Below are 27,304 nucleotides of genomic sequence, written 5' to 3' on the forward strand. Positions count from 1 at the left end.
CTGCCACCCATCCCCACAGGATAGCGCCCTTAATGAAGTATCTTCAATTACATCACAGTACTCAAACACTTTCTTCTTACTAAGCCTTGATATTAGATTGCTGTTGGCCAGTATCTCCATTGCAGTCTAGGCAATGAAGCCAGTTCACATGGTCTTTTGGTTGCTCCCAAATGTTCTGCCAACATAAGGTCCATTTACTTCCATCTACTTGTGCCTACTGAGTTTCCCTGTTTCATATATCACCTGAACAAGAAGTACCACTTTTTGTTTCGCAATCTTTATTCCTTACAGTAACGCTGTGAAATAGTTACTATTCCTATCCCGATAAACAGATTTAAACCAAATCCACTAGATCCATTCACTAGACTAGACCACAGTGATTCTAGTTATTCTTTATACCTGGTAAGTCATGTATTAATAAAAATACTGTTTAATGAGGCTTATACTAGCAGTGGTTTGAGAACAGGTACAGGTTGCTTTTCATGATTCAGTCATATGAAAAATGTTGACAGCCTCTAACAAAAATTATACAGCCTCTAACAACTATGCATATTTCTGTATAATGTTCTTATGATTTAAATATGCTTCCCCAAGCTGCCTCCCATGGAACAAAGTAAGATTAAACACTTCAGCCCAATTCTGTATTTATTATGAAATAAATCCCAGAGTCCAATAATACTTACTCCCAAGTAGGTGTTTATATGACTTTCGTTTAATCGCCATATTGAACTCACTTTGTACATATGAAGCAGGCTTATAGCAAATCAAAGCATTGCCCAGTGATGTCTCCTTTAAGTGGTAGCAGCTCTCTAGGGCCTCAACCAAAGGTCTTTCTAATACTGGCTACGAGATCCTTTTGAAGTGAAGATATCAAGAAAGTGAACTCAGGAAGTATCTCCATGTAAAATAGGTGCTTTCATCACTGAGCTATGGTCCTTTTCCCCAGGAGTCATCAGAGCTTAAGACCGCAGTGTGATCAAACCACATTAGCCAGCTATGCTTGCACTCACCCATTAACTAAAGTGTTTTGATTTCAAACATCTTTAATCTCAATGAAGTGAACAAGATAAAATTGCTAAAACCCCAAATTTATCAGTTTAACAGGGTCTGTGGCTAACTGATATAGGCACACAGTAACAACATTTCAAAAAGGCCAGTATATTATTATTTTTACCATCAATATGCATTATCAAGACTGTATACCATGAAATCTCACTGACAACTGTAGTAAACTACCTGCAACATTTTGAAATGCAAGACTGCAGATTTTCAGACAATGCTTTCTAGTATGTAAGACTACATAGTGAGCTATTTTCACTAAAACAAGTTGTAATCCACAAGGCAGTGGGTAGTTTTTTGTGACTAGGTAACAGTCTTGACCCATTTCAGCAGAACATACTGGATACCATAATAGGAGAATAATATTTTTGACTCTTCACTAGCTTGAGGTTTGTGACTGTTTCCCCATATCACTGGATTAATATACTCTGCTAAATATCTTATTACAGAGCAAACCTAAGCATGTTTACTCAGAAGTAAGCTCCAATGCGTTCAATGGGGCCTTCTCTCAAGTAACTGTGTATAGCTTTGCAGCCTTTGAATGATTTGAAACTTCACCCAATTGTGAGGTTTCAAGCCTTTATATTGGAGGCCTTTTTGTTTACATGCTAGTTTACAACAAGGTAACAAATAAAACTTAAGGTACTTTATTAAATAATTCAAGAGAAGGCCCAAGAAATGATGTGTAAACGAGATTTTTGGTTCTGTAGGATTTGTACACCAGACAATGATTCATGTTTATTTAGCATATATGCTGAGCAAACGGTCCTCTTCAGATGAAATTAATTTCGGTCCTCAAACTGTGCCTTATTTTTTAACAGGTATGCTGCTAGGAATTCAATAGGATTTGGTGGTCTGAAAAGAAAAAGAGAAAAGTAATTTCTTATATAGCCATCAGCTGAAAAGTTATTTTAATGTCTATGTTCCTAAATCTGATAATTTAACTGAAGTAATTTCAGCACTAGAATCCAGAGTGCATAGTAAATCTTAAAAGATGAGGAAAGTACTTCTGAGTATTATTTAAGACAACCAAATGTTTTATTTCAATACATTATGTAATCAGCACTTGGCATATGTAGAACAGATAGTGGCTAAGTGAAATTGCTGGCTAATAAACCTGTGCCAGAATTTCTCTCTCATCTATTACAGAACACAGGGAACCATTTTTGTCAGTGGACGCTTTCCCTTCCATCAAGGACCACATGCCAGCAGGGCTTGCTGCAGTGAGCAGAGCCACCCCCTTTTCTCTTTCTGAAATTCTGACGTCTGTCATCATGGTCTACCCCGCAGGAATTCTCTCCATATCCTTACCTCTGACCGTTTAGGGTTTTTCCCTCACACCCTCCATTCTCTCCAACTTAATATCTTTCTGTCTGTTTGCTCTGCAGGTCCTCCTCGAGCAGCTCATTTGGTTTCTTTGCTATTTGTGGAGCAAGGGGCTTCTCTACCTCACCAGCTATCAATCATAGAAATGCAGTGAGCTGTTGGAGGGCGGAATCATCTATCCCTCCTCTGACAGCTCACTCTGCTTCCATGCTAGCTGCAGAGGAAGAGAAGCCCCACCCTAGGACTCTTCCTTCCTCCATCAGCACAGAAGCAATCCGTTACTCCTCCGCCATTCTGCTGTACTTCTGTGCTGGACATGTGGAGGGGGAGACCAAGGGAGAGGTTGTAGGTTGGATGGAAAGGTTCCCCATCCCTGTATTACAGTCTAAATTTTAAAACTGCAAAGAATGACAGACTTTTATATCTGTTCATTTGATCTGCTTTCTTATTTTAACTTGGGGAAATTCCTGAGGATACATTAATTCCTTTAGCCAAATTTGTCTAGTCACCAGCACAAACATTTATTTGTGCATCTACAGCAGTATCTGAGCAAGGGAGATAGGAGCAGGCAAAAGAAACATCAGGATCTATTTTATTTATGTATTTCAGAGTGAAGTCAAGTGGGCCTTAGGAAGCATTACTAACAACAAAGCTAGTGGAGATGACAGTATTCCAGCTGAGCTATTTAAAATCCTAAAAGATGATGCTGTGAAAGTGCTGCATTTAATATGCCAACAAATTTGGAACACTCAACAATGGCCACATGACTGGAAAAGGTCAGTTTACATTCCAATTCCAAAGAAGGGCAATGCCAAAGAGTGTTCAAACTACCACACAATTGTGCTCATTTCACATGCCAGCAAGGTGATGCTCAAAATCCTACAAGCTAGGCTTCAGCAGTATGCGAACCGAGAACTACCGGAAGTACAAGCTGGGTTTCGAAGTGGCAGAGGAACTAGAGATCAAATCGCCAACATTCGCTGCATCATGGAGAAAGCAAGAGAATTCCAGAAAAACGTCAATTTCTGCTTCATTGACTACGCTAAAGCCTTTGATTGTGTGGATTTAAGACGAGGCTGGACAGCCATTTGTCAGGGATGCTGTGACTTGGATTCCTGCATTGAGCAGGGGGTTGGACTCGATGGCCTTGTAGGCCCCTTCCAACCCTACTATTCTATTTATTTATTTATTTTTATTTATTTATTTATTGCATTTATACCCCGCCTTTTTTCCTCTTGCAAGGAACCCAAGGCGGCTTACATTATCCTCCTCCTCCTCTCCATTTTATCCTCACAACAACAACCCTGTGAGGTGGGTTGGGCTGAGAGTGTGTGACTGGCCCAAAGTCACCCAGTGAGCTTCCATGACTGAGTGATTCTATGATTCTATGATCACAACAAACTGTGGCAAATTCTTAAAGTGATGGGAGTACCAGACCACCTTACCTGTCTCCTGAGAAACCTGTACGAGGGTCAAGAAGCAACAATAAGAACCAGACATGGAACGACCGAGTGGTTCAAAATTGGGAAAGGAGTACGACAAGGCTGCATATTGTCACCCTGCTTATTTAACTTATATGCAGAGTACATCATGAGAAATGCCGGGTTGGATGAATCACAGGTCGGAATTAAGATTGCTGGGAGAATGATCAACAACCTCCGATATGCAGACGATACCACCCTAATGGCAGAAAGCGAAGAGGATCTCAAGAGCCTCTTGTTGAGGGTGAAAGAGGAGAGTGCAAAAGCTGGTTTGAAACTCAACATTACAAAAACTAAGATCATGGCATCTGGCCCTATCACTTCCTGGCATATAGAAGGGGAAGAAATGGAAGTAGTGACAGATTTTACTTTCTTGGGCTCCAAGATCACCGCAGACAGTGACTGTAGCCATGAAATTAAAAGATGCTTGCTCCTTGGGAGGAAAGCTATGGCAAACGTAGACAGCATAGTAAGAAGCAGAGACATCACCTTGCCGACAAAGGTCCGTCTAATCAAAGCTATGGTTTTCCCAGTAGTAATGTATGGCTGTGAGAGCTGGACTATAAGGAAGGCTGAGCGCCGAAGAATTGATGCTTTCGAACTGTGGTGCTGGAGAAGACTCTTACGAGTCCCCTGGACTGCAAGGAGGTCCAATCAGTCAATCCTAAAGGAAATCAACCCTGAGTGCTCATTGGAAGGACAGATACTGAAGCTGAAGCTCAAATATTTTGGCCACCTAATGCGAAGAGAAAACTCTCTGGAAAAGACCCTGATGCTGGGAAAGACTGAAGGCAAAAGGAGAAGGGGACGGCAGAGGATGAGATGGCTAGATAGCATCACCGATGCAATGAATATGAACTTGAGCATGCTCCGGGAGAGAGCGGAGGACAGGAAGGCCTGGCGTGCTATGGTCCATGGGGTCATGAAGAGCTGGACACGACTGAACGACTGAACAATAACAACATACCACCCAATAGCCGAAGCTCTCTGGGCGGTTCACAAAAATTAAAACCAAGAGCACACAATAAAATACAAAATATATAAAACATTAAAACCACAGTAAACAATACAACCAGAATAAAACCAGAATAAAACCTAGCAGCAGTGCAGGGATTTAAAATACAGATTTAAAACAGCAAAGCTAAAAGTCTAAAGGGCTAAAATGCTAAAATGCCTGGGAAAATAAAAAGGTCTTCACCTGGCACTGGAAAGAATACAGTGTAGGTGCCAGGCAAACCTCACTAGGGAGCTCATTCCATAGCCGGGGTGCCACAGCAGAAAAAGCCCTCCTTCCAGTAGCCACCTGCCTCACTTCCTTTGGCAGGGGCTCACGGAGAAGGGCCTCTGAAGATGATCTTAAGGTCTAGGCAGGCACATATGGGAGGAGGCGATCCTTCAGATAACCTGGCCCCAAGCCGTTTAGGGCTTTGAATGTTAATACCAGCACTTTGAATTGGGCCTGGAAATGGACTGGCAGCCAGAAAAAAGGAAAAGTACTGGGGTAATATGAGCTCATTGGCCAGTCCCTGTTAACAATCTTGCTGCCCTATTTTGGACCAGCTGAAGTTTCCGGACCGTTTTCAAAGGCAGCCCCACGTATAACGCATTGCAGTAATCCAGACGAGAAGTTATCAGAGCATGGATAACTGTAGCAAGGCTATCTCTGTCCAGATAAGGGCGTAGTTGGTATACCAGCCTAAGCTGATAAAAAGTGCTCCGTGCCACTGAGTTCACCTGTGCCTCAAGTGACAGTTCTGGATCCAAGAGCACCCCCAAACTATGAACGCGATCCTTTAGAGGGAGTGCAACCCCCTCCATAACAGATTGAATATCACCTAGCCGGGCAGACGAACCACCCACTAACAGTACCTCCGTCTTGTCTGGATTAAGTTTCAGTTTATTGGCCCTCATCCAGTCCATTACCATGTCCAGGCCCTGATTTAGAACAGCCACTGCCTCACCCGGGTTTGATGAGAAAGAGAGGTAGAGCTGGGTGTCATCCGCATATTGATGGCACCTCAGCCCACACCTCCGGATAACCTCCCCCAGCGGTTTCCTGTAGATGTTAAACAGCATGGGGAATAAAATAGAGCCCTGTGGAACCCCATGGCATAATTGCCATGGCACAGAGCAATAATCCCTCAGCACCAGCTTCTGGAGTCTGCCATCCAAGTAGGAGCGGAACCACTGCAGTGCAGTGCCTCCAACTCCCAATGCAGACAACCTATCCAGAAGGATACCATGGTCGATGGTATCGAAAGCCGCTGAGAGGTCCAGGAGAATCAACAGGGTCGCACTCCCCCTGTCCCTCTCCCAGCAGAGGCCAACCCACAGGGCGACCAAGGCAGTTTCTGTTCCAAAACCAGGCCTGAAGCCCGATTGAAATGGATCTAGATAATCTGTTTCATTGAAGAGTGCCTGGAGCTGTCCTGCAACCACCCGTTCAAGCACCTTGCCCAAGAAGAGGATGTTGGCCACTGGCCTATAATTGTTAACATCCTCTGGGTTCAGGTTAGGCTTTTTCAGGAGAGGTCTGATTTTGCTGTTGTTGTTCAGTCGTGTCCGACTCTTCGTGACCCCATGGACCATAGCACGCCAGGCCTTCCTGTCCTCCGCTCTCTCCTGGAGCATGCTCAAGTTCATATTCATTGCATCGGTGATGCTATCTAGCCATCTCATCCTCTGCCGTCCCCTTCTCCTTTTGCCTTCAGTCTTTCCCAGCATCAGGGTCTTTTCCAGAGAGTTTTCTCTTCGCATTAGGTGGCCAAAATATTTGAGCTTCAGCTTCAGTATCTGTCCTTCCAATGAGCACTCAGGGTTGATTTCCTTTAGGATGGACTGATTGGACCTCCTTGCAGTCCAGGGGACTCGTAAGAGTCTTCTCCAGCACCACAGTTCGAAAGCATCAATTCTTCGGCGCTCAGCCTTCCTTATAGTCCAGCTCTCACAGCCATACATTACTACTGGGAAAACCATAGCTTTGATTAGACGGACCTTTGTCGGCAAGGTGATGTCTCTGCTTCTTACTATGCTGTCTAGGTTTGCCATAGCTTTCCTCCCAAGGAGCAAGCGTCTTTTAATTTCATGGCTACAGTCACCGTCTGTGGTGATCTTGGAGCCCAAGAAAGTAAAATCTGTCACTGCTTCCATTTCTTCCCCTTCTATATGCCAGGAAGTGATGGGGCCAGATGCCATGATCTTCGTTTTTGTAATGTTGAGTTTCAAACCAGCTTTTGCACTCTCCTCTTTCACCCTCAACAAGAGGCTCTTGAGATCCTCTTCGCCTTCTCCCGGCAATCTTAATTCCGACCTGCGATTCATCCAACCCGGCGTTTCTCATGATGTACTCTGCATATAAGTTAAATAAGCAGGGTGACAATACGGAGCCTTGTCGTACTCCTTTCCCAATTTTGAACCACTCGGTTGTTCCATGTCTGGTTCTTACTGTTGCTTCTTGACCTCGTACAGGTTTCTCAAGAGACAGGTAAGGTGGTCTGGTACTCCCATCACTTTAAGAATTTGCCACAGTTTGTTGTGATCCACACAATCAAAAGCTTTAACGTAGTCAATGAAGCAGAAATAGACTTTTTCTGGAATTCTCTTGCTTTCTCCATGATGCAGCGAATGTTGGCGATTTGATCTCTAGTTCCTCTGCCTCTTCGAAACCCAGCTTGTACTTCTGGTAGTTCTCGGTTCGCATACTGCTGAAGCCTAGCTTGTAGGATTTTGAGCATCACCTTGCTGGCATGTGAAATGAGCGCAATTGTGCGGTAGTTTGAACACTCTTTGGCGTTGCCCTTCTTTGGAATTGGAATGTAAACTGACCTTTTCCAGTCTTGTGGCCACTGTTGAGTGTTCCAAATGTGTTGGCATATTGAGTGCAGCACTTTAACAGCATCACCTTTTAGGATTTTAAATAGCTCAGCTGGAATACTGTCATCTCCACTAGCTTTGTTGTTACTAATGCTTCCTAAGGCCCACTTGACTTCACCCTCTAGGATGTCCGGCTCATGTTCAGTGGCCGCACTATCATGGCTATCAGGGACATTCAGATCTTTTTTTGTATAGTTCTTCTGTGTATTCTTTCCACCTCTTCTTAATCTCATCTGCTTCTGTTAGGTCCCTACCTTCTTTGTCCTTTATCATGCCTGTCTTTGCACAAAACGTTCCCTTGAGATCTCCGATTTTCTTGAAGAGATCTCTAGTCTTTCCCATTCTGTTGTTTTCCTCGATTTCTTTGCATTGTTCATTTAAGAAGGCCTTCTTGTCTCTCCTTGCTATTCTCTGGAACTCTGCATTCAGTTGGATATATCTTCCCCTTTCTCCCTTGCTTTTCGCTTCCCTTCTTTCTTCAGCTACTTGTAAAGCCTCATCAGACAGCCACTTGGCTTTCTTGCATTTCTTTTTCTTTGGGATGGATTGAGTTGCTGCCTCCTGAACAATGTTACGGACCTCCGTCCATAGTTCCTCAGGCACTCTGTCTATCAGGTCTAATCCCTTAAATCTATTCCTCACCTCCACTGTATATTCATAAGAGATATGATTTAGGTCATACATGAATGATTTAGTGGTTTTCCCTACGTTCTTCAATTTAAGCTGAAATTTTGCAACAAGAAGCTCATGATCTGAGCCAGTCAGCTCCAGGTCTTGTTTTTACTGACTGTATAGAGCTTCTCCATCTTTGACTGCAAAGGACATAATCAATCTTATTTCGATATTGACCATCTGGTGATGTCCATGTGTAGAGTCACCACTCCCTCTCTCAAGGAGGAATTTACAACCTCCTGGATCCAGCTGAACATCCCCTCCTTGTTTGATTTAAGAAGCCATGAAGGGCAAGGGTCAAGCACACAAGTGGTCGATCGGACTTGGCCAAGCACCTTGTCTACATCCTCAGGCCTCAATAACTGAAACTCATCCAATAGAACTGGATCAGACGGTGCTCTGAACGCCTCTACCAACGGAACTGCATTAATGGTGGTGTCCAATTCATGGCGAATCTGAGCAACTTTATGTTCAAAGTGCCGCACAAACTCGTCACAGCGTGCAACCGAGGGTTCCACAGTCTCTCTCCCTGGCCCAGAAAGTAACAAGCTGCAAACCACTCAGAAAAGCTCCGCTGGATGACACTGAGAAGATGCAATGCTGGTGGAAAAGAACTGTCTCTTTGCCACCCTCACCGCCACAGAGTAGGCTCGATAGTGAGCTCTTACCTGTGTTCGGTCAGACTCAGCACGACTCATCTACTCCAGTTGAACCCCTCCCCACCAACCTTGTGGGCCACCTGACATCAAAAGCCCTGTGGGAAAGGAGGAGCAAGGGAGACAGGAGCAGGCAAAAGGAACATCAGGGCCTGCTCCAGGTGGATTGCCCTGCCTCTGGGAGATAAGAAGGGACGTAGGGCCATTCCACCATCCATGCTGTCAGTCTACCCTTCACATCCTTTTTTCCTTGTATGTCTTGTCTTATTAGATTGGGCACAAACTGTTTTTATGTGATTGATGTAAGCTGCCGTGGGAGCCTTTTTGGCTGAGGAAAGGGATACAAATATTATGAGGGCGCAATCCTATGCACATTTAGACAGAAAAAAAATCCTACAATTCCCGGCATCCTTCCAGCTAGCCATGCTGGCTGGGGTGTGCTGGGAACTGCAGAACTTTTTTCTGTCTAAATATGCATTGGATCGCACCCTTGGTCAATCAATATCTGACTCTTGTTGGGCATGAAAAATGAGAGAAAAGTGCTTCAGTTATTCACACAGGCATACTCTGTCTATATCAACCCTCTCCTGCTTTGGGAGGGAATATGGGAAAGGGGAGGAAACTGCTCCGTACTTCTCTAGACATATGGATAAAGAGAAGAACGATTAGTACTGAGGTGAAAATGCTGGACTGCAAGATCCCCAATATTAGCTCACCTCTCCTTTGCAAGCACTGCTAGTCCTTGTAGTAAAATAGGCACAACTGTCTGATCCAGATAGGCACGTGTAGGTAACGACTGAAGATCCACCTTCTGCTTTGATGTTTTCTCTGCGTTTGCTTTCTCGTTTTCCACAATCCGCTTTAAAAAGTAAACATATACTACATGAAGATAACAATCCAGTGTTTTAGTTGAAAATAAAACTTGCATTTTTGAATTTCATTATTCAAAAAGTGAATAAAGATCCATACATTTTATTTTAATCTACCTGAGTGAAATAACTATGTTTTCTCCAAGAAGTCACAAAAAACTCCAAGTATCAAAGTTTATTCATTTCCTTGAGAAGTTTTATCACTGACTGTAGCTCCAAAGACAGCCATTGTATGGCTTGATTTACCGACTTATAGTAAACATTTGGGTGTTTTAGTTACCTGGGAACAAATTCAACGTTACACCCACAAAATATGCACAAACATGCAAAAGCATTCCATACAGTAAAGTCAATCTTAATATATAAATTTCATATACAAGGAACCAGTGGCACAACACTTTGTAAGACCAGGTCCCAGTAAGCCACTCTTTAATTTCGAGTCTTTTGGAGCACAATCCTATGCATGTTTAGACAGAAAAAAGTCCCATAATTCTCAGCATTCCCCACCCAGCCATGCTGGCTGGGGAATGCTGACAGTTGTGGGACTTTTTTCTGTCTAAACAGGGTTGCGCCCTTAGAAAAGCCGGTGCAGACCTCTCTTTCTTAGGACTGCTATTTCAACCATCTTTTCACAATAAATATCAGAGGCTGGGTAGCCACACTAGGCAAGCCACCATAAGTCATGACCTACTCAATGCCCCTCTCACTATCTTCACTCAGTTAGTTCCATAATTGAACAATCAAGGCAGGTTATACTCCATGGGAGAGTCCCAAGATAAGGCTAATTTCAACTAAGAATAATTAAGGATAATCATAGTTACCTCTACATTGTCTGTCAGACCATATTCTGCATGAGGATTTTCTGGAACCTGTGAAACACCACACAGTTGTCAAATGAAAACTAATGAATACTTCCTTTTTAAGAACCAGATGCATTAAAGAGAGTAATGTGGGGCTGGGGGGCTGGCATTACCTGTGGCTGGCCCTCCATAATCTGTTCTGTGTCCATGATGTGCAGAAGTTACCAGGTCTTGTGGGGAAAACAACAGACGTAGTTGCTGATTACACTGCAGTAAATGTTAAAAGTTAGTATTGTAATATGGCTGCTGGAGTTGTTATGAACACCTCCAAGTGCCTTTTTGTATGGGTCCAGATTTTCTTGTCAGAGATTTTTTATCACTTATCCCCACCCCCACCAAAAATCCTTAAGAACAAGATCAAGTGGGTTAACTACTAAAAACAAGCTTTTCTGCTTTCAGATTTACCTGGAAAGAGAGCCAGAAAAACTGCTACGGGCAGTGATGGGGAAATTAGGATCAACTACACCCATTGTGGCAAAGGCGGCTTATATACTTTAACACAAAAGCAAGTCCCATTGATCTCAATGGGCCTTAATCCCAGGCAGGCGTACATGGGGACAGCAGCCGTGTCTCTAGACCCTAACAGACGCTTGCTCCATACTACACTGCGACCAAGAAGCAACCCAAACAGCCGGCTTGCCTGCCGTGCTTCATGAAGCCTCGCTATTAACCGACCCTACTAGCCTGACGGAAGCGGCCGCGGCCACATTTAAGCAGCGCGACGTAACTGAGACGGCTGGAACGGGAGAGGGCGAGAGGACGGGAGCCCAGGCAGGCAAACTGAGGCGCCGAGGGAGCAGGCGGGCCCGCGGCGTTCCCCGGCCTAGGGCTTCCAAGCGAGGGACGGGCGCTCTGCCGCCAGGCTCGACTCGCGCCTCACTCTCTCACCTCGGCTTAGCTAAGGAGCCTTAGTTCGAAGGCAAAACCAGCGAGAACGGACCCGTCGCGGGGCAACCAGCGAAACAACCGTCGATACGAGCCGTAAACGGGGACTCTAACTGTCGTGCAGCGCTGTGCCATAAACGACTGAGAGAAACGTCGCGCTCTACCGGCCGTAGTGATTCAGCCGCTAGTGCGCCTGCGTAATAATGACAGCCTTTCGCTTCGCCCGAGCGGGGGAGGGCGGGGCGCTTGGGTACCGGAAAGGATGGCCCTTGGCGCGCGTCTCGGCTGCTCTCTCTTACGGAGGGCTTTAGCACCCTAAAAGTTAAAGGGGCGTGTGCCGCGTAGTCACACTGAGCAGGGGAATCCCAAAGGTTGTTGTTGTTCAGTCGTGTCCGACTCTTCGTGACCCCATGGACCATAGCACGCCAGGCCTTCCTGTCCTGCGCTCTCTCCCGGAGTGTGCTCAGGTTCATATTCATTGCATCAGTGATGCTGTCTAGCCATCTCATCCTCTGCCGTCCCCTTCTCCTTTTGCCTTCAGTCTTTCCCAGCATCAGGGTCTTTTCCAGGGAGTTTTCGCATTAGGTGGCCAAAATATTTGAGCTTCAGCTTCAGTATCTGTCCTTCAATGAGCACTCAGGGTTGATTTCCTTTAGGATGGACTGATTGGACCTCCTTGCAGTCCAGGGGACTCGTAAGAGTCTTCTCCAGCACCACAGTTCGAAAGCATCAATTCTTCGGCGCTCAGCCTTCCTTATAGTCCAGCTCTCACAGCCATACATTACTACTGGGAAAACCATAGCTTTGATTAGACGGACCTTTGTCGGCAAGGTGATGTTTCTGCTTCTTACTATGCTGTCTAGGTTTGCCATAGCTTTCCTCCCAAGGAACAAGCGTCTTTTAATTTCATGGCTACAGTCACCGTCTGTGGTGATCTTGGAGCCCAAGAAAGTAAAATCTGTCACTGCTTCCATTTCTTCCCCTTCCATATGCCAGGAAGTGATGGGGCCAGATGCCATGATCTTCGTTTTTGTAATGTTGAGTTTCAAACCAGCTTTTGCACTCTCCTCTTTCACCCTCAACAAGAGGCTCTTGAGATCCTCTTCGCTTTCTGCCATTAGGGTGGTATCGTCTGCATATCGGAGGTTGTTGAAAATTCTTCCGGCAATCTTAATTCCGACCTGTGATTCATCCAACTCGGCATTTCTCATGATGTACTCTGCATATAAGTTAAATAAGCAGGGTGACAATATGCAGCCTTGTCGTACTCCTTTCCCAATTTTGAACCAATCGGTTGTTCCATGTCTGGTTCTTACTGTTGCTTCTTGACCCTCGTACAGGTTTCTCAGGAGACAGGTAAGGTGGTCTGGTACTCCCATCACTTTAAGAATTTGCCACAGTTTGTTGTGATCCACACAATCAAAGGCTTTAGCGTAGTCAATGAAGCAGAAATAGACTTTTTCTGGAATTCTCTTGCTTTCTCCATGATCCAGCGAACGTTGGCGATTTGATCTCTAGTTCCTCTGCCTCTTCGAAACCCAGCTTGTACTTCCGGTAGTTCTCGGTTCGCATACTGCTGAAGCCTAGCTTGTAGGATTTTGAGCATCACCTTGCTGGCATGTGAAATGAGCGCAATTGTGCGGTAGTTTGAACACTCTTTGGCGTTGCCCTTCTTTGGAATTGGAATGTAAACTGACCTTTTCCAGTCTTGTGGCCACTGTTGAGTGTTCCAAATGTGTTGGCATATTGAGTGCAGCACTTTAACAACATCATCTTTTAGGATTTTAAATAGCTCAGCTGGAATGCTGTCATCTCCGCTAGCTTTGTTGTTACTAATGCTTCCTAAGGCCCACTTGACTTCACTCTCGAGGATGTCCGGCTCAAGTTCAGTGACCGCACTATCATGGCTATCAGGGACATTCAGATCTTTTTTTGTATAGTTTCTGTGTATTCTTTCCACCTCTTCTTAATCTCCTCTGCTTCTGTTAGGTCCCTGCCTTCTTTGTCCTTTATCATGCCCGTCTTTGCACAAAACGTTCCCTTGAGATCTCCGATTTTCTTGAAGAGATCTCTAGTCTTTCCCATTCTGTTGTTTTCTGTTGTTGTTTTCTGTTGTTTGATTTCTTTGCATTGTTCATTGAAGAAGGCCTTCTTGTCTCTCCTTGCTATTCTCTGGAACTCTGCATTCCTTTGGATATATCTTCCCCTTTCTCCCTTGCTTTTCGCTTCCCTTCTTTCCTCAGCTACTTGTAAAGCCTCATCAGACAGCCACTTGGCTTTCTTGCATTTCTTTTTCTTTGGGATGGATTGAGTTGCTGCCTCCTGAACAATGTTATGGACCTCCGTCCATAGTTCCTCAGGCACTCTGTCTATCAGGTCTAATCCCTGAAAGCTATTCCTCACCTCCACTGTATATTCATAAGGGATATGATTTAGGTCATACCTGAATGGTTTAGTGGTTTTCCCTACATTCTTCAATTTAAGCTGAAATTTTGCAACAAGAAGCTCATGATCTGAGCCACAGTCAGCTCCAGGTCTTGTTTTTACTGACTGTATAGAGCTTCTCCATCTTTGACTGCAAAGGACATAATCAATCTGATTTCGATATTGACCATCTGGTGATGTCCATGTGTAGAGTCATCTCTTGTGCTTTTGGAAAAGAGTGTTTGCTATGATCAGCGTGTTCTCTTGGCAAAACTCTTATTAGCTTTTGTCCTGCTTCATTTTGTACACCCAGGCCATGCCTGCCTGTTATCCCGGTGATTTCTTGATTTCCTACTTTAGCATTCCAATCCCCTATGATGAAGAGGACATCTTTTTTTGGTGTTAGTTCTAGAAGGTGTTGTAGGTCTTCATAGAACCCATCAACCTCAGCTTCTTCGGCATCAGTGGTTGGGGCATAGACTTGAAGTACTGTGATGTTGAATGGTTTGCCTTGGATTCGTACTGAGATCATTCTATCGTTTTTGAGATTGTACCCCAGTACTGCTTTTCCCACCCTTTTGTTGACTATGAGTGCTACTCCATTTCTTCTAAGGGATTCTTGCCCACAGTAGTAGATATGATGGCCACCTGAATTAAATTCGCCCATGCTTGTCCATTTTAGTTCGCCGATTCCCAAGATGTCGATGTTCAATCTTGCCATCTCATGTTTGACCACCTCTAGCTTACCTTGATTCATTGATCGACATTCCAGGTTCCTAAACAATATTGTTCTTTACAGCATCGGATTTTCTTTTCACCACCAGACACATCCACAGCTGAGTGTCCTTTCGGCTTTGGCCCAGCCGCTTCACTCTTTCTGGCGCTACTTGGAAATACCCTCTGCTCTTCCCCAGTAGTATATTGGACACCTTCCGACCTGAGGGTCTCATCTTCCGGCATCATATCTTTTAGCCTTGTGATACGTTCCGTGGGGTTTTCTTGGCAAGAATACTGGAGTGGGTTGCCATTTCCTTCTCCAGTGGACCACATTTTGTCAGAACTCTCTGCCATGACCTGTCCGTCTTGGGTGGCCCTGCACGGCATAGCTTAGGGCTTCACTGAGTTACGCAAGACCCTTCGCCACAACAAGGCAGTGATCCATGAAATCCCAAAGGTGCCGGAGCACAATAGCTCTGGGTTGCATAGCCACCAATCAAGAAGCTGGATTCCCACGCAGGCTCGGGCACTAGAGCAGTTCTAATGGGAAGTGAACTGCTGAGCTCTGTCGTTCGCTTCCTTCAGCAGGTTCCTTTAATTTAGAAGGACTTGAAGCTTGCACTGTGCAGATCCAACATTTTCCTTTATGAAGTAAATTGTTTGATCTGGACTGAATTAATGAGTAAAGCATCATATGTAGACAAGTTTTAGTTCTCTGGTGTCCCTTGTCTTAATTTAGGTAAATATATATTTATTTAGGGTGCAATCCTATGCATATTTAGGCTGAAAAAAGCCTACAATTCCAAGCATTCCCCAGCCAGCAGGGCTGGCTAGCGAATGCTGGGCATTATAGGACTCTTTTTCTGTCTAAGCAGCATTGGATTGCACCATTATTTTGTGGATTTATACCAGAGGTGGGGGAACTTGTGGCCCCCCAGATGTTGTTGGACTTCAACTCCCATCCCACCAGCCAACATGGCCAATAGTCAGGGATGATGTGGTACAACATCTGGGGACCATAGGTTCCCCACCCCTGATTTATACCCTGCCTTTCACTCAAATGATTCTAAAGGCAGCTTACAATCAGTTGTAATAATACAGCCCCCAACTCAGCAGCTGCTAGTCCTTTTCTGGCTGATGGATGGGGCCAGAGGGTGCTTCCCCTCCCTTCTGCAGTCAGAGGGCAACTGACAGTTGGAGCAGAGTGTTCTTTCTATTGGTGGTGGGGGGAAGCATAGCTCCCTGCAGCTGCTTCTCTGACCGATGGCTTGGGCCAAGCTGTCTTCCCCTTATTGGGATGTTCTTCCTGGGAGGCAGAGGGTGCAGCCTCCCAGTGCCCCTTGTCCCCCTGACTGATGGCACAGTCCAGTTTGCTTTCCTTCAACACAGCAGTCCCAGGGCAGCTCTGATTTGAAGCAGTTGGACTGAAGGAGTGATGCGTTATCATAGACAGATGCCTGAATCAAGTGCAATTCCTCACATCCATGACTATATATGTACAGCCCCAGAAGGACTATAATGTAGGATGGTCTTTCCCAACCTGTGTTGGATTACAACTCCCAGCATCCCCCAGCCAGGATGGGTGGAGCTGATGTAGGAGATACACATTTATATTAGGAGAGATGACTCATGACAGACTAACCCTACAGATAGCAGCAAGCATTGGATGTGACCATCATTCTCCTAAAAAAGTGATTCCCAGACTGTGTGTCATAAGAAAGCCTGATACGCACCTGTTGAAACTAGGCCACCCTGTTGGATGTATCTGTCACTCTATGTTGCTTGGAGTGGGAAGGCCCAATATTCCCATCTCTCTAAGGGAGGGAGTAAGGAACCATTTCCATTAACTGATGCAGCCCCCCTATATAGCAGGGGAATCTGAGAAGCATGACTATTGCCCCAGAAAACACAGTCTCATCCCTTAGCATTTGCCAGCTGGACAGTTGCGGGAAGACAGGATGCTGGAATACATAATAATTTTTCACAATTTATTTCTATACTGCCCAATAGCCAAAGCTCTCTGGGCAGTTCACAAAAATTAAAACCAAAAAGTGCAGGATAAAATATAAAATATAAAAGCATTAAAAAATGCTTATAACAATATAACAATACAACCAGAATAAAACCTAGCAGCAATGCAGAGATTTAAAATACAGATTTTAAACACCAAAGCTAAGAGACTAGGAAGCTAAATTCAGCCATCTAGCCACAGGATGTCAGAGCGCAGGGTGGAGAGGCCAGATGACACATAGGAAGTATCATACTGGCACTTCCACACTCCCCACCCCTGGGAATGCCCCCTTTTGCCCTGCTCCGCTTTGCTCTTACGAGCCCGGGGACGATCTGCCCTGCCTACGAGGCGTCGGGGAGGCGGTTCGCCTGGAGCCAACCTTAGAGCATGGGCTCTGAGGTCAGTTCCTGGAAACTGACCAATCCTATGGCTGTCTAGCTGCTGTCTAGTGGCAATAGGATTGTCCCCTTACACTGCTCTTCTTCAGCATGCTTCTCATTTGTGACATGAAAATAAACAGGGCATCCTAGGAAGCAGCTTTCATACAAACAACTTACAGCCTATCCTATGCACCAAAGCACCCCCGAGTCCACTGAAATCAATAGGTTCATTCATGCCTATTTATGCACAGGATTGCAATCTAAGGCTGCAATTCTGTACACATACCTGAGAATATGGCCCTGAACACAGTGGGGCTTGTATATGGTGGGGCTTAGTTCTGAATATATGCACATATGATTGCACTGGACATGTGCAATTGTTTCCCGCCTGCCAGCTGAGCAGAGCGGAATAAACTGCTCCAGCTGGTCCAGGGACTACAGAAGCAAGCAAGCTCCCAGACAGAGAGCAACCAGAGTGAGCAAACAGGGGGAGCAAACAGGAGTTGGCCAGGGGAGTTGCAGTGGTAGAAGAGACAAAGGAGACAGAGGCTAAGAGGTAAGTGGGCTACAGGAAGCCCAGGGGGCTGCCCTTTATCCTTCTGAGTGGCTGTGAGCTCACCAGGTACTTCTGAGAGCTCCAACTGAATTGGGTGTGTGTGGCCTGAGTACTCCCAGCAGTTGAGTGGGCAGGAAGCTTCAGTCTGTTTCCCGCCTCCCAGCTGAGCAGAGCAGAGCAGAGCAGAGCAGAGCAGAGCAAGCTACTCCAGCTGGTCCAGGGGCTACAAAAGCAAGCAAGCTCCCAGAGAGCGAGCAACCAGAGCAAGTGGACGGGGAGCAAACAGGAGTTGGCCAGGGGAGTTCGGCACGGGAGGTCCAGGGGGAGGCCCCTAACATTTATTTTATTTTTTAACTAACTTTTTTCATTTATTTGTCTTGTAACACACACTTCCACACCAGTGGGACTCTGCTTTTAACCTCTACTGAGTAGAGGAGCAGGCACAGGCTAGTTTAGAACAATCAGAAAGCTACACTCAAAAAGGGAATAGAGGCTATGGAAGGACAAGACTCTCCAGTGGTGGTGACCTGCAAGGTGTGTGCAATGTTTGTTTTCTTGCCTGAGAACAACATGGCCTACACCCGCAACAAGTGCAAGTTGATCATGCTGCTGGAAGAAAAAGTGGACTGGAGCGGTGACTGTTGACCCTCAGGGGAATAAGAGAACATGAAGAGTTCTTGGAAAGAATGGGGGAACTACATCAGCAAAGGGAAGACCAGAAGCTTGAAGAGCAACAGCAAGATGAGGCAGAGGGAAATGCTGAGGTGAGGACAAATGGAGTAGAGGATACTCCTTGGAAAAGGATGACAGTTAGGAGAAGAAGAACTAGATGCCACTCTGCACCAGTAGAAGCAGTGGAGTTGTGGAACCGATTCCAGGTACTTGCGAATGAGACTGGAGGACAGCCTGCAGAGGAAGAATCACAGGGGAACCTACATGAGAGTGAGCAAGAGGCTGAGGGTCAGTCAAACAGAGGCGATGAAACCCAGGCCTACAACAACAAGAAGAGAAGAGTGGTAGTAGTGGGAGACTCCTTGCTGCGTGGGATCGAGACCCAAGTATGTCGCAAAGACCCGTGGACTTGCCAGGTATGTTGTCTCCCGGGAGGATGGATTAGAGACCTGACTGAAAGGTTGCCTGCACTCATAAAGCCCACTGACAGGTATCCCTTTCTTCTCATCCATGTGGGAACAAATGGTACCACCAAGCGGAGCTATGAAGAAATCACGTCAGACTTTGAAGCTTTGGGAATGAAACTCAAGAACTTTGGGACCCAGATAGTTTTCTGGTATAAATAGTATAAATGGAGCAAAGAATAAAAGGAACCTGGTGGTCGGAGTCTACTACCGGCCACCCAGTCAAGGAGAAGCCAAGGATGAAACTTTTGAAAAGCAAATAGCCAATGTTTTAAGGAAGCATGATGTAGTAGTAATGGGGGACTTCAATTTCCCCGATATTTGTTGGGAGACAAATTCTGCCAAACATGGCCCCTCCAGGAAATTCCTGACTTGTGTGGCGGATAACTTCCTCCTACAGAAAGTAGAGGAAGGAACTAGAGGATCGGCTATCCTTGACTTGATCCTAACCAACAGAGATGACTTAGTGGATAAAGTAGCAGTTACAGGAACTCTGGGGGAAAGCGACCATGTTGTACTTGAGTTCTTGGTTCTAAGGGAAGCAAAAGCCGAGTGTACTCAAACGCGTACCCTGGATTTTAGGAAAGCTGATTTTAATAAACTCAGAACAATGATCAGTAAGGTCCCATGGCAAACAATGCTAGCGAGAAAAGGAGTCCAAGATGGGTGGGAACTTTTAAAAAAGGAAATTCTCAAGGCACAATCACAAACAATTCCAACAAGAAGAAAAGGTGGAAGACAACAGAAGAAGCCAATGTGGCTTCACAAAAAGCTTAGGGATGACCTGAAAACAAAAAAGGACACATATAGGAAGTGGAAAGAAGGCCAAGTAACAAAGGAAGAGTACAGGCAGGTAGCACAGAATTGCAGGGATGGCGTCAGGAAGGCTAAAGCGGAGAACGAGCTGAGGTTAGCGAGGGATGCTAAAAACAACAAAAAGGCTTTCTTCAGCTACGTGCATAGTAAAAGGCAGAGGAAAGAAATGGTTGTTCAGCTATTAAATAAGGATGGCAAAATGATAACAGATGACAAAGAAAAGGCAGAGGTGCTCAATTCCTACTTTGGCTCAGTCTTCTCCCAAAAGAGGGTCTATGACCCCCCTGGCAAAGGCGAAGTACAGGCTGAAGGGGCAGGATTGCAGCTTGAGATCGACAGGCATATGGTCAAGGAACACCTCATTACTTTGAATGAGTTCAAATCTCCAGGGCCAGATGAACTGCATCCTAGAGTAATCAAGGAACTGGCAGAAGAACTCTCAGAACCGCTGTCTATTCTCTTTGAGAAATCATGGAGGACCGGGGAAGTGCCAGATGACTGGAGGAGGGCTAATGTTGTCCCTATCTTCAAAAAGGGTAAAAAGGAGGAACCTGGGAACTACAGACCAGTCAGTCTGACATCAATCCCTGGGAAAATTCTGGAGCAGATCATAAAGCAATCCATCTGGAAGCACCTTGACAACAATGCTGTGATTACTCGAAGCCAACATGGATTTGTCAAAAACAAGTCCTGCCAGACAAATCTGATCTCATTTTTTGATCAAGTCACCTCCCTTGTAGACCGTGGGAATGCTGTAGACATCATATACCTCGACTTCAGCAAAGCTTTCGACAAAGTGCCCCATGATATCCTGATGAGCAAACTTGCTCGAAGTGGGCTAGATGAAACAACGATCTGGTGGATCCACAGTTGGCTACAGAATCGGACTCAAAGAGTGCTTATCAATGGGACCTTCTCAAGCTGGGGAGAAGTAACGAGTGGGGTACCGCAGGGCTCAGTCCTGGGCCCAGTGCTCTTCAACATTTTTATTAATGACTTGGAGGAGGAGGTGCAGGGAATGCTGATCAAATTTGCAGATGACACAAAATTGGGAGGGATAGCTAATACTTTGGAAGACAGAAACAAAATTCAAAGTGATCTGGATAGACTGGAGTGCTGGGCAGAAAACAACAGAATGGCATTTAATAGGGACAAATGCCAAGTTCTGCACCTAGGAAAAAGAAACCAAATGCACAGTTACAAGATGGGAGATACGTGGCTCAACCACACTACGAGCGAGAAGGATCTTGGAATTGTCGTCGATCACAAGCTGAATATGAGCCAACAATGTGATGTGGCTGCAAAAAAGGCAAATGCTATTTTGGGCTGCATTAATAGAAGCATCGCTTCCAAATCCTGGGAAGTACTAGTTCCCCTCTACTCAGCACTGGTTAGGCCTCATCTGGAGTACTGTGTCCAGTTCTGGGCACCACACTTTAAGAAGGATGCAGACAAGCTGGAGAGGGTTCAAAGGAGGGCAACAAAGATGATCAGGGGACTGGAAACAAAGCCCTATGAAGAGAGACTGAAAGAACTGGGCATGTTTAGCCTTGAGAAGAGAAGACTGAGGGGAGATATGATAGCACTCTTCAAGTACTTGAAAGGTTGTCACAGAGAAGAAGGCCAGGATCTCTTCTTGATCATCCCAGAGTGCAGGACACGGAATAATGGGCTCAAGTTACAGGAAGCCAGATTCCGGCTGAACATCAGGAAAAACTTCCTGAGTGTCAGAGCAATACGGCAATGGAACCAATTACCTGGGGAGGTGGTGGGCTCTCCCACACTGGAGGCCTTTAAGACGAGGCTGGACAGCCATTTGTCAGGGATGCTCTGACTTGGATTCCTGCATTGAGCAGGGGGTTGGACTCGATGGCCTTGTAGGCCCCTTCCAACCCTACTATTCTATGATTCTATGATTCTCATCCATCCTTCCAGTAGTTAGAAGAGGGATAGAAAGGGAACGAAAAATACTCCGGGTGAATGACTGGCTACGAATGTGGTGCCGACCAGAGAGATTTGGATTCTGGGACCACAGGCTATACTTCCTGGAAGTTGGGCTGTTGGCAAGGGATGGGTTGCACCTCACAAAGGATGGGAAGAATGTGTTTGGCCACAGCATGAAGAACTTCATCAGGAGGGCTTTAAACTGAATCCTACGGGGAAGGGAGATGTAAAGTTGGGGGTAACAATGGACGTAGGCGCATGCACTGCAATGGAGAGAACAGCTCTGATAGCATCCAATAATCGTCTTCAGACACATGTAGGAAGAAAGCCAGACTATGAAGCACATGGCCTTCAATGTCTATATACTAATGCCCGGAGTATGGGAAACAACAGAACAACCTTGAACTCTTAATACAGGAGGGAAATTATGACTTGATAGGTATAACTGAGATTTGGTGGGATGACTCTCATGACTGGAATACAGCAATTGAACAGGAAGAACAGAAAGGGAGGTGGGGTTGCACTGTATGTGAAAAATACATATCTCTGCTCAGAAATACAGGAGGATGAGCTTGGTAGCCCCATCGAGAGCATCTGGATCAAAATAAATGGAGCAAAGAATAAAGGGAATCTGGTGGTCAGAGTCTACTACCGGCCACCCAATCAAGGAGAAGTCGAGGATGAAACTTTTGAAAAGCGAATAGCCAATGTTTTAAGGAAGCATGATGTAGTAGTAATGGGGAATTCAATTTCCCCGATATTTGTTGGGAGACAAATTCTGCAAAACATGGCCCCTCCAGGAAATTCCTAACTTGTGTGGTGGATAACTTCCTCCTACAGAAAGTAGAGGAAGGAACTAGAGGATCGGCTATCCTTGACTTGATCCTAACCAACACAGATGGCTTTGTGGATAAAGTAGCAGTTACAGGAACTCTGGGGGAAAGCAACCATGTTGTGCTTGAGTTCATGGTTCTAAGGGAAGCAAAATCCGAGTGTAGTCAAACACGTACCCTGGATTTTAGAAAAGCTGATTTCAATAAACTCAGAACAATGATCAGTAAGGTCCCATGGCAAGTGACTCCAACGAGAAAAGGAGTCCAAGATGGGTGGGAGCTTTTAAAAAAGGAAATTCTCAAGGCACAATTACAAACAATTCCAACAAGAAGAAAAGGTGGAAGACAACAGAAGAAGCCAATGTGGCTTCACAAAAAGCTTAGGGATGACCTGAAAACAAAAAAGGACACATATAGGAAGTGGAAAGAAGGCCAAGTAACCAAGGAAGAGTACAGGCAGGTAGCACAGAATTGCAGGGATGGCGTCAGGAAGGCTGAAGCTGAGAACGAGCTGAGTTTAGCGAGGGATGCTAAAAACAACAAAAAGGCTTTCTTCAGCTACGTGCATAGGAAAAGGCAGAGGAAAGAAATGGTTGTTCAGCTATTAAATAAGGATGGCAAAACGATAACAGATGACAAAGAAAAGGCAGAGGTGCTCAATTCCTACTTTGGCTCAGTCTTCTCCCAAAAGAGGGTCTATGACCCCCCTGGCAAAGGCAAAGTACAGGCTGAAGGGGCAGGATTGCAGCTTGAGATAGATAGGTATATGGTCAAGGAACACCTAATGACTTTGAATGAGTTCAAATCTCCAGGGCCAGATGAACTGCATCCTCGATTAATAAAGGAACTGGCAGAAGAACTCTCAGAACTGCTGTCTCTTCTCTTTGAGAAATCATGGAGGACGGGGGAAGTGCCAGATGACTGGAGGAGGGCTAATGTTGTCCCTACCTTCAAAAAAGGGTAAAAAGGCGGAACCTGGGAACTACAGACCAGTCAGTCTGACATCAATCCCTGGGAAAATTCTGGAGCAGATGATAAAGCAATCTATCTGGAAGCACCTTGAAAACAAAGCAGTGATTGCTCGAAGCCAACATGGATTCGTAAAAACAAGTCCGGCCAGACGAATTTGATCTCATTTTTTGATCAAGTAACTTCCCTTGTGGACCGTGGGAATGCTGTAGACATCATATACCTCGACTTCAGCAAAGCTTTCGACAAAGTGCCCCATGATATCCTGATGAGCAAACTAGCTCAAAGTGGGCTAGATGAAACAATGATCCGGTGGATCCACAGTTGGCTACAGAATCGGACTCAAAGAGTGCTTATCAATGGGACCTTCTCAAACTGGGGAGAGGTAACGAGTGGTGTACCACAGGGCTCAGTCCTGGGCCCAGTGCTCTTCAACTTTTTTATTAATGACTTGGAGGAGGAGGTGCAGGGAATGCTGATCAAATTTGCAGATGACACAAAATTGGGCGGGATAGCTAATACCCTGGAAGACAGAAACAAAATTCAAAGTGATCTGGATAGACTGGAGCGCTGGGCAGAAAACAACAGAATGACATTTAATAGGGATAAATGCCAAGTTCTGCACCTAGGAAAAAGAAATCAAACACACAGTTACGAGATGGGGGATACGTGGCTCAACAACACTACAAGTGAGAAGGATCTTGGAATTGTTGTCGATCACCAGCTGAATATGAGCCAACAATGTGATGTGGCTGCAAAAAAGGCCAATGCTCTTTTGGGCTGCATTAATAGAAGCATAGCTTCCAAACCCCGGGAAGTACTAGTTCCCCTCTACTCAGCACTGGTTAGGCCTCACCTGGACTATTGTGTCCAGTTCTGGGCACCACACTTTAAGAAGGATGCAGACAAACTGGAGAGGGTTCAGAGGAGGGCAGCAAAGATGATCAGGGGACTGGAAACAAAGCCCTATGAAGAGAGACTGAAAGACCTGGGCATGTTTAGCCTTGAGAAGAGGAGGGGAGAGATGATAGCGCTCTTCAAGTCCTTGTAAGGTTGTCACAGAGAGGAAGGCCAGGATCACTTCTTGATCATCCCAGAGTGCAGGACATGGAATAATGGGCTCAAGTGACAGGAAGCCAGATTCCAGCTGAACATCAGGAAAAACTTCCTGACTGTTAGAGCAATACGACAATGGAACCAATTACCTAGGGAGGTGGTGGGCTCTCCCACACTGGAGGCGTTCAAGTCAAGGCTGGACAGCCATCTGGCAGCGATGCTCTGATTTGGATTCCTGCATTGAGCAGGGGGTTGGACTCGATGGCCTTGTAGGCCCCTTCCAACCCTACTATTCTGTGATTCTATGATTCTATTTTACATCCAATACATCTGATAAGTTGCTTTGTATCTTGCATGCCATTTTCAAATTCTTTGAAACTATACTGGGAAAAGATGGTGGCATTGTTTGCTGAGATTATCATAAGCAAAGATAACATTGGCGTACTGAATAGGGCTTCCAGATAGTTCTTGTTTTAAAAATGGGTCCTTTATTCCAAAACATAATAGTGCTATACAGTGTCAAAGATATCTCTTAGGGAACAATCTTATCTAGATAGGTGGCCACCTGTCCAAAGGAGGGCAGGAGAAGCATGGAGGAGATAATTCACTCCACTCTTCTCCTGCTCTGCTTTTTCAGCTAGACAGCCAATTGCGGCTGTCTAGCCGTGGGAGCACAGAGCGGGGAAGGAGGCTGCTGTACAACACATAGGATGTACTGTACAGGCAGTTATGCTCTCCCCACCCCGGAACGCCCCCAACCAACACCCCTTTCAGGTGGCTCTGCGCTCCCCTTGCGAGTGTGGAAGATGAGGCTGGGGGGAAGTCGGTTCTCCAGGAACTGACCTCGGAGCACAGGGTCCAAGGTTGGTTCCTGGAAAACAACATATCCTGTGGCCGTCTAACTGCTGTCTAGCGGCCATAGGATTGCTCCCTCCATGTCATTCTTCATACTTCCTTAGACCATAATTGGTGCCCATTATTTCAAACATCCTTGGTTTTACTTTTAATTTGTTTTTTAAATGTTGAGATGGAACCAACATTTCTATTAGTGCATATCAGTTTTCAGGGATTTGTTAACTTTTTGCTTCAAATAATTGTTCTAGCAACAATTCATAGTGTGTGTGGGGGTGTTTTTCTAAAAATAAATTTTCAGCTAAAACTTCTCCTCAAAGCATTTCCAATGTAGTATATTTATAGTTTCTATGATGTTTGCTTCCTGGAAGCAGCAGACATACAACAATCCCATATACATTTAATGAACAGGGTTATTAATGGATAGATCCTGGCTATATCAAATTTCAGAGGGATGCCCTATGTTAGTCTAGAGCAGCAAAAGCAACAGAATTTTGTGGCACCTTGACGATGGAGAGAGCAATCCTATGGGCCCTAGACACTGTCTGAGGGGCCCTAGGATAGTGGGGATTCCCCTCTCCAAGGATGGAGACAGTGCTCCAACATCACAAGGGGGAATCAGAGATCCTCCCCCTTGCCCCCTTGCAGCTGGCATGGAAAGAAAGACACCCGCTGGACTCGGAGATTGGAAAATCAACCTTGGAAAGGGGAAAATGGGAGGGGGGTCCAGTAGTCCAGGGAGGGGAGGAGACTGGAGAGGCCAAGGTACAAGCTATCCTGAGCCATTTCCAGCTTCCTTCCCTCCACCTCTGAACCACTACTGCTAGACAGGCAGAAAAGTTCCTCTGGTGAAAAGCCCAGCAATCAGAAGACAGGGAGGTGAAGATCGCCTTCGCCGTGCTTCTCACCCTGTCAGCTTTAGCCCAGCAGGGCATTGGATCCATGGAGTCTTCGGTCTCATGAGGGTCCAGTTTATAGGATTGCACCCTAACAGGCATAAGCTTTCATGGATTACCAGCCACCAGATGCATACCATGTATCCTTGGTTGGCAGATATATATATATATATATATATAACACATGGGTATTGTGGAAAATAACTAAGGCAAAGCCATGTCTTCTTGGCTTCTTCATGCCTACGTGGCAGATTCCTCAAAGGCCTAAAACCGTTGTCTCTGTTTCTTCCATATTGAAGGAGAAACTGCTAGGACAGTAGAGCGATGTTATCTTGTTGGCACAGCAACTCATCCCAAACCTGTGAATCATCGTGCTTCCAAAATAATTGGGTCATAAACCCTGGAAAAATTGCAGGACTCTCAGGGAGGAACCGGGGGGTGGTGGTTCAGTAAAAGTTTAGTTGATAATGAGCAGACATGTGCACTGGGCTTGGCTGATGTCACTTATTTAGCCACACTATGATTATAAATGTAACTGGTGAGTGTTGATCTGCGCTGCCTCTGCATTGATAGAGCTGCCTTCGTTGTACATGAATAAACTCGAGTTGGATCTTACCTGCGTGTCCAGAGCTTAATTGGAGGGCAGCTGGCCACGGACCTCTAAGTCCAGTTTTGGACTCTTACCACAGTATAAAGAAAAAAAATGGAAACAGCAGGGCCAAAAAATGCAGGAGGCAGTCCGTAAGTTTTCTATGCAAAGCTCAAATGTATATCAGATAGGTACAGTGGCCATTCTCTACAGTAATAATGGTCAATAACGCAATCTTGCTGGTCTGTTGGGTTGGGTGCTGCTGCCTTGAGCACCATTTTCTTGTTGAAAAGTGGGATCCAAATCGAATAAAAAATAAATAAATCTTCATAGAAGGAGAAAAATCCCTTGTCTCAACTAAGTCCTAAATCTATGTTTCTAGAATACGGGTCTCCCGTTAAGTGAAGGAGGAGAAAAAACAAACAAACAAACAACCCTGATGGT

At 45.3% G+C, this 27,304-nt stretch overlaps 1 protein-coding gene across 5 annotated transcripts; it reads right to left on the bottom strand.

Moving 5' to 3' along the window:
- Nucleotides 1-270: 270 nt before the first annotated feature.
- On the bottom strand, nt 271-11,824 carry DPY30 (dpy-30 histone methyltransferase complex regulatory subunit). Of its 5 annotated transcripts, none has more exons than XM_084828307.1 (5): nt 11,685-11,824; nt 10,910-10,966; nt 10,758-10,805; nt 9,784-9,926; nt 271-1,914 (listed from the first exon to the last, which is right to left on the bottom strand). In XM_084828307.1, exons 2-5 carry the CDS (start codon nt 10,943-10,945, stop codon nt 1,842-1,844), a joined length of 300 nt encoding a protein of 99 aa, XP_084684433.1. In that variant the 5' UTR covers nt 10,946-10,966; nt 11,685-11,824; the 3' UTR covers nt 271-1,841. The 5 variants fall into 5 exon arrangements, with proteins under 5 accessions (XP_084684433.1, XP_084684431.1, XP_084684432.1 ...); XM_084828305.1 differs by having other exon boundaries at nt 10,910-11,003; XM_084828306.1 differs by having other exon boundaries at nt 10,910-11,003; nt 11,202-11,824.
- Between the last annotated feature and the right edge of the window lie 15,480 nt (nt 11,825-27,304).

The sequence above is a fragment of the Heloderma suspectum genome, chromosome 1, assembly GCF_057233095.1.
Source record: "Heloderma suspectum isolate Gila_16-S chromosome 1, 16-S_ref, whole genome shotgun sequence".
Lineage (NCBI taxonomy): Eukaryota > Metazoa > Chordata > Lepidosauria > Squamata > Helodermatidae > Heloderma > Heloderma suspectum.

What these genes read in the sequence shown, in the direction of transcription:
- DPY30 (XM_084828307.1), bottom strand. Translation starts at nt 10,945, where the DNA reads ATGGACACAGAACAGATTATGGAGGGCCAGCCACAG. An exon ending in TTATGGAGGGCCAGCCACAG is followed by an intron (nt 10,806 to 10,909) that starts GTAATGCCAGCC and finishes GGTGTTTCACAG; the next exon opens with GTTCCAGAAAATCCTCATGC. An exon ending in GTCTGACAGACAATGTAGAG is followed by an intron (nt 9,927 to 10,757) that starts GTAACTATGATT and finishes TACTTTTTAAAG; the next exon opens with CGGATTGTGGAAAACGAGAA.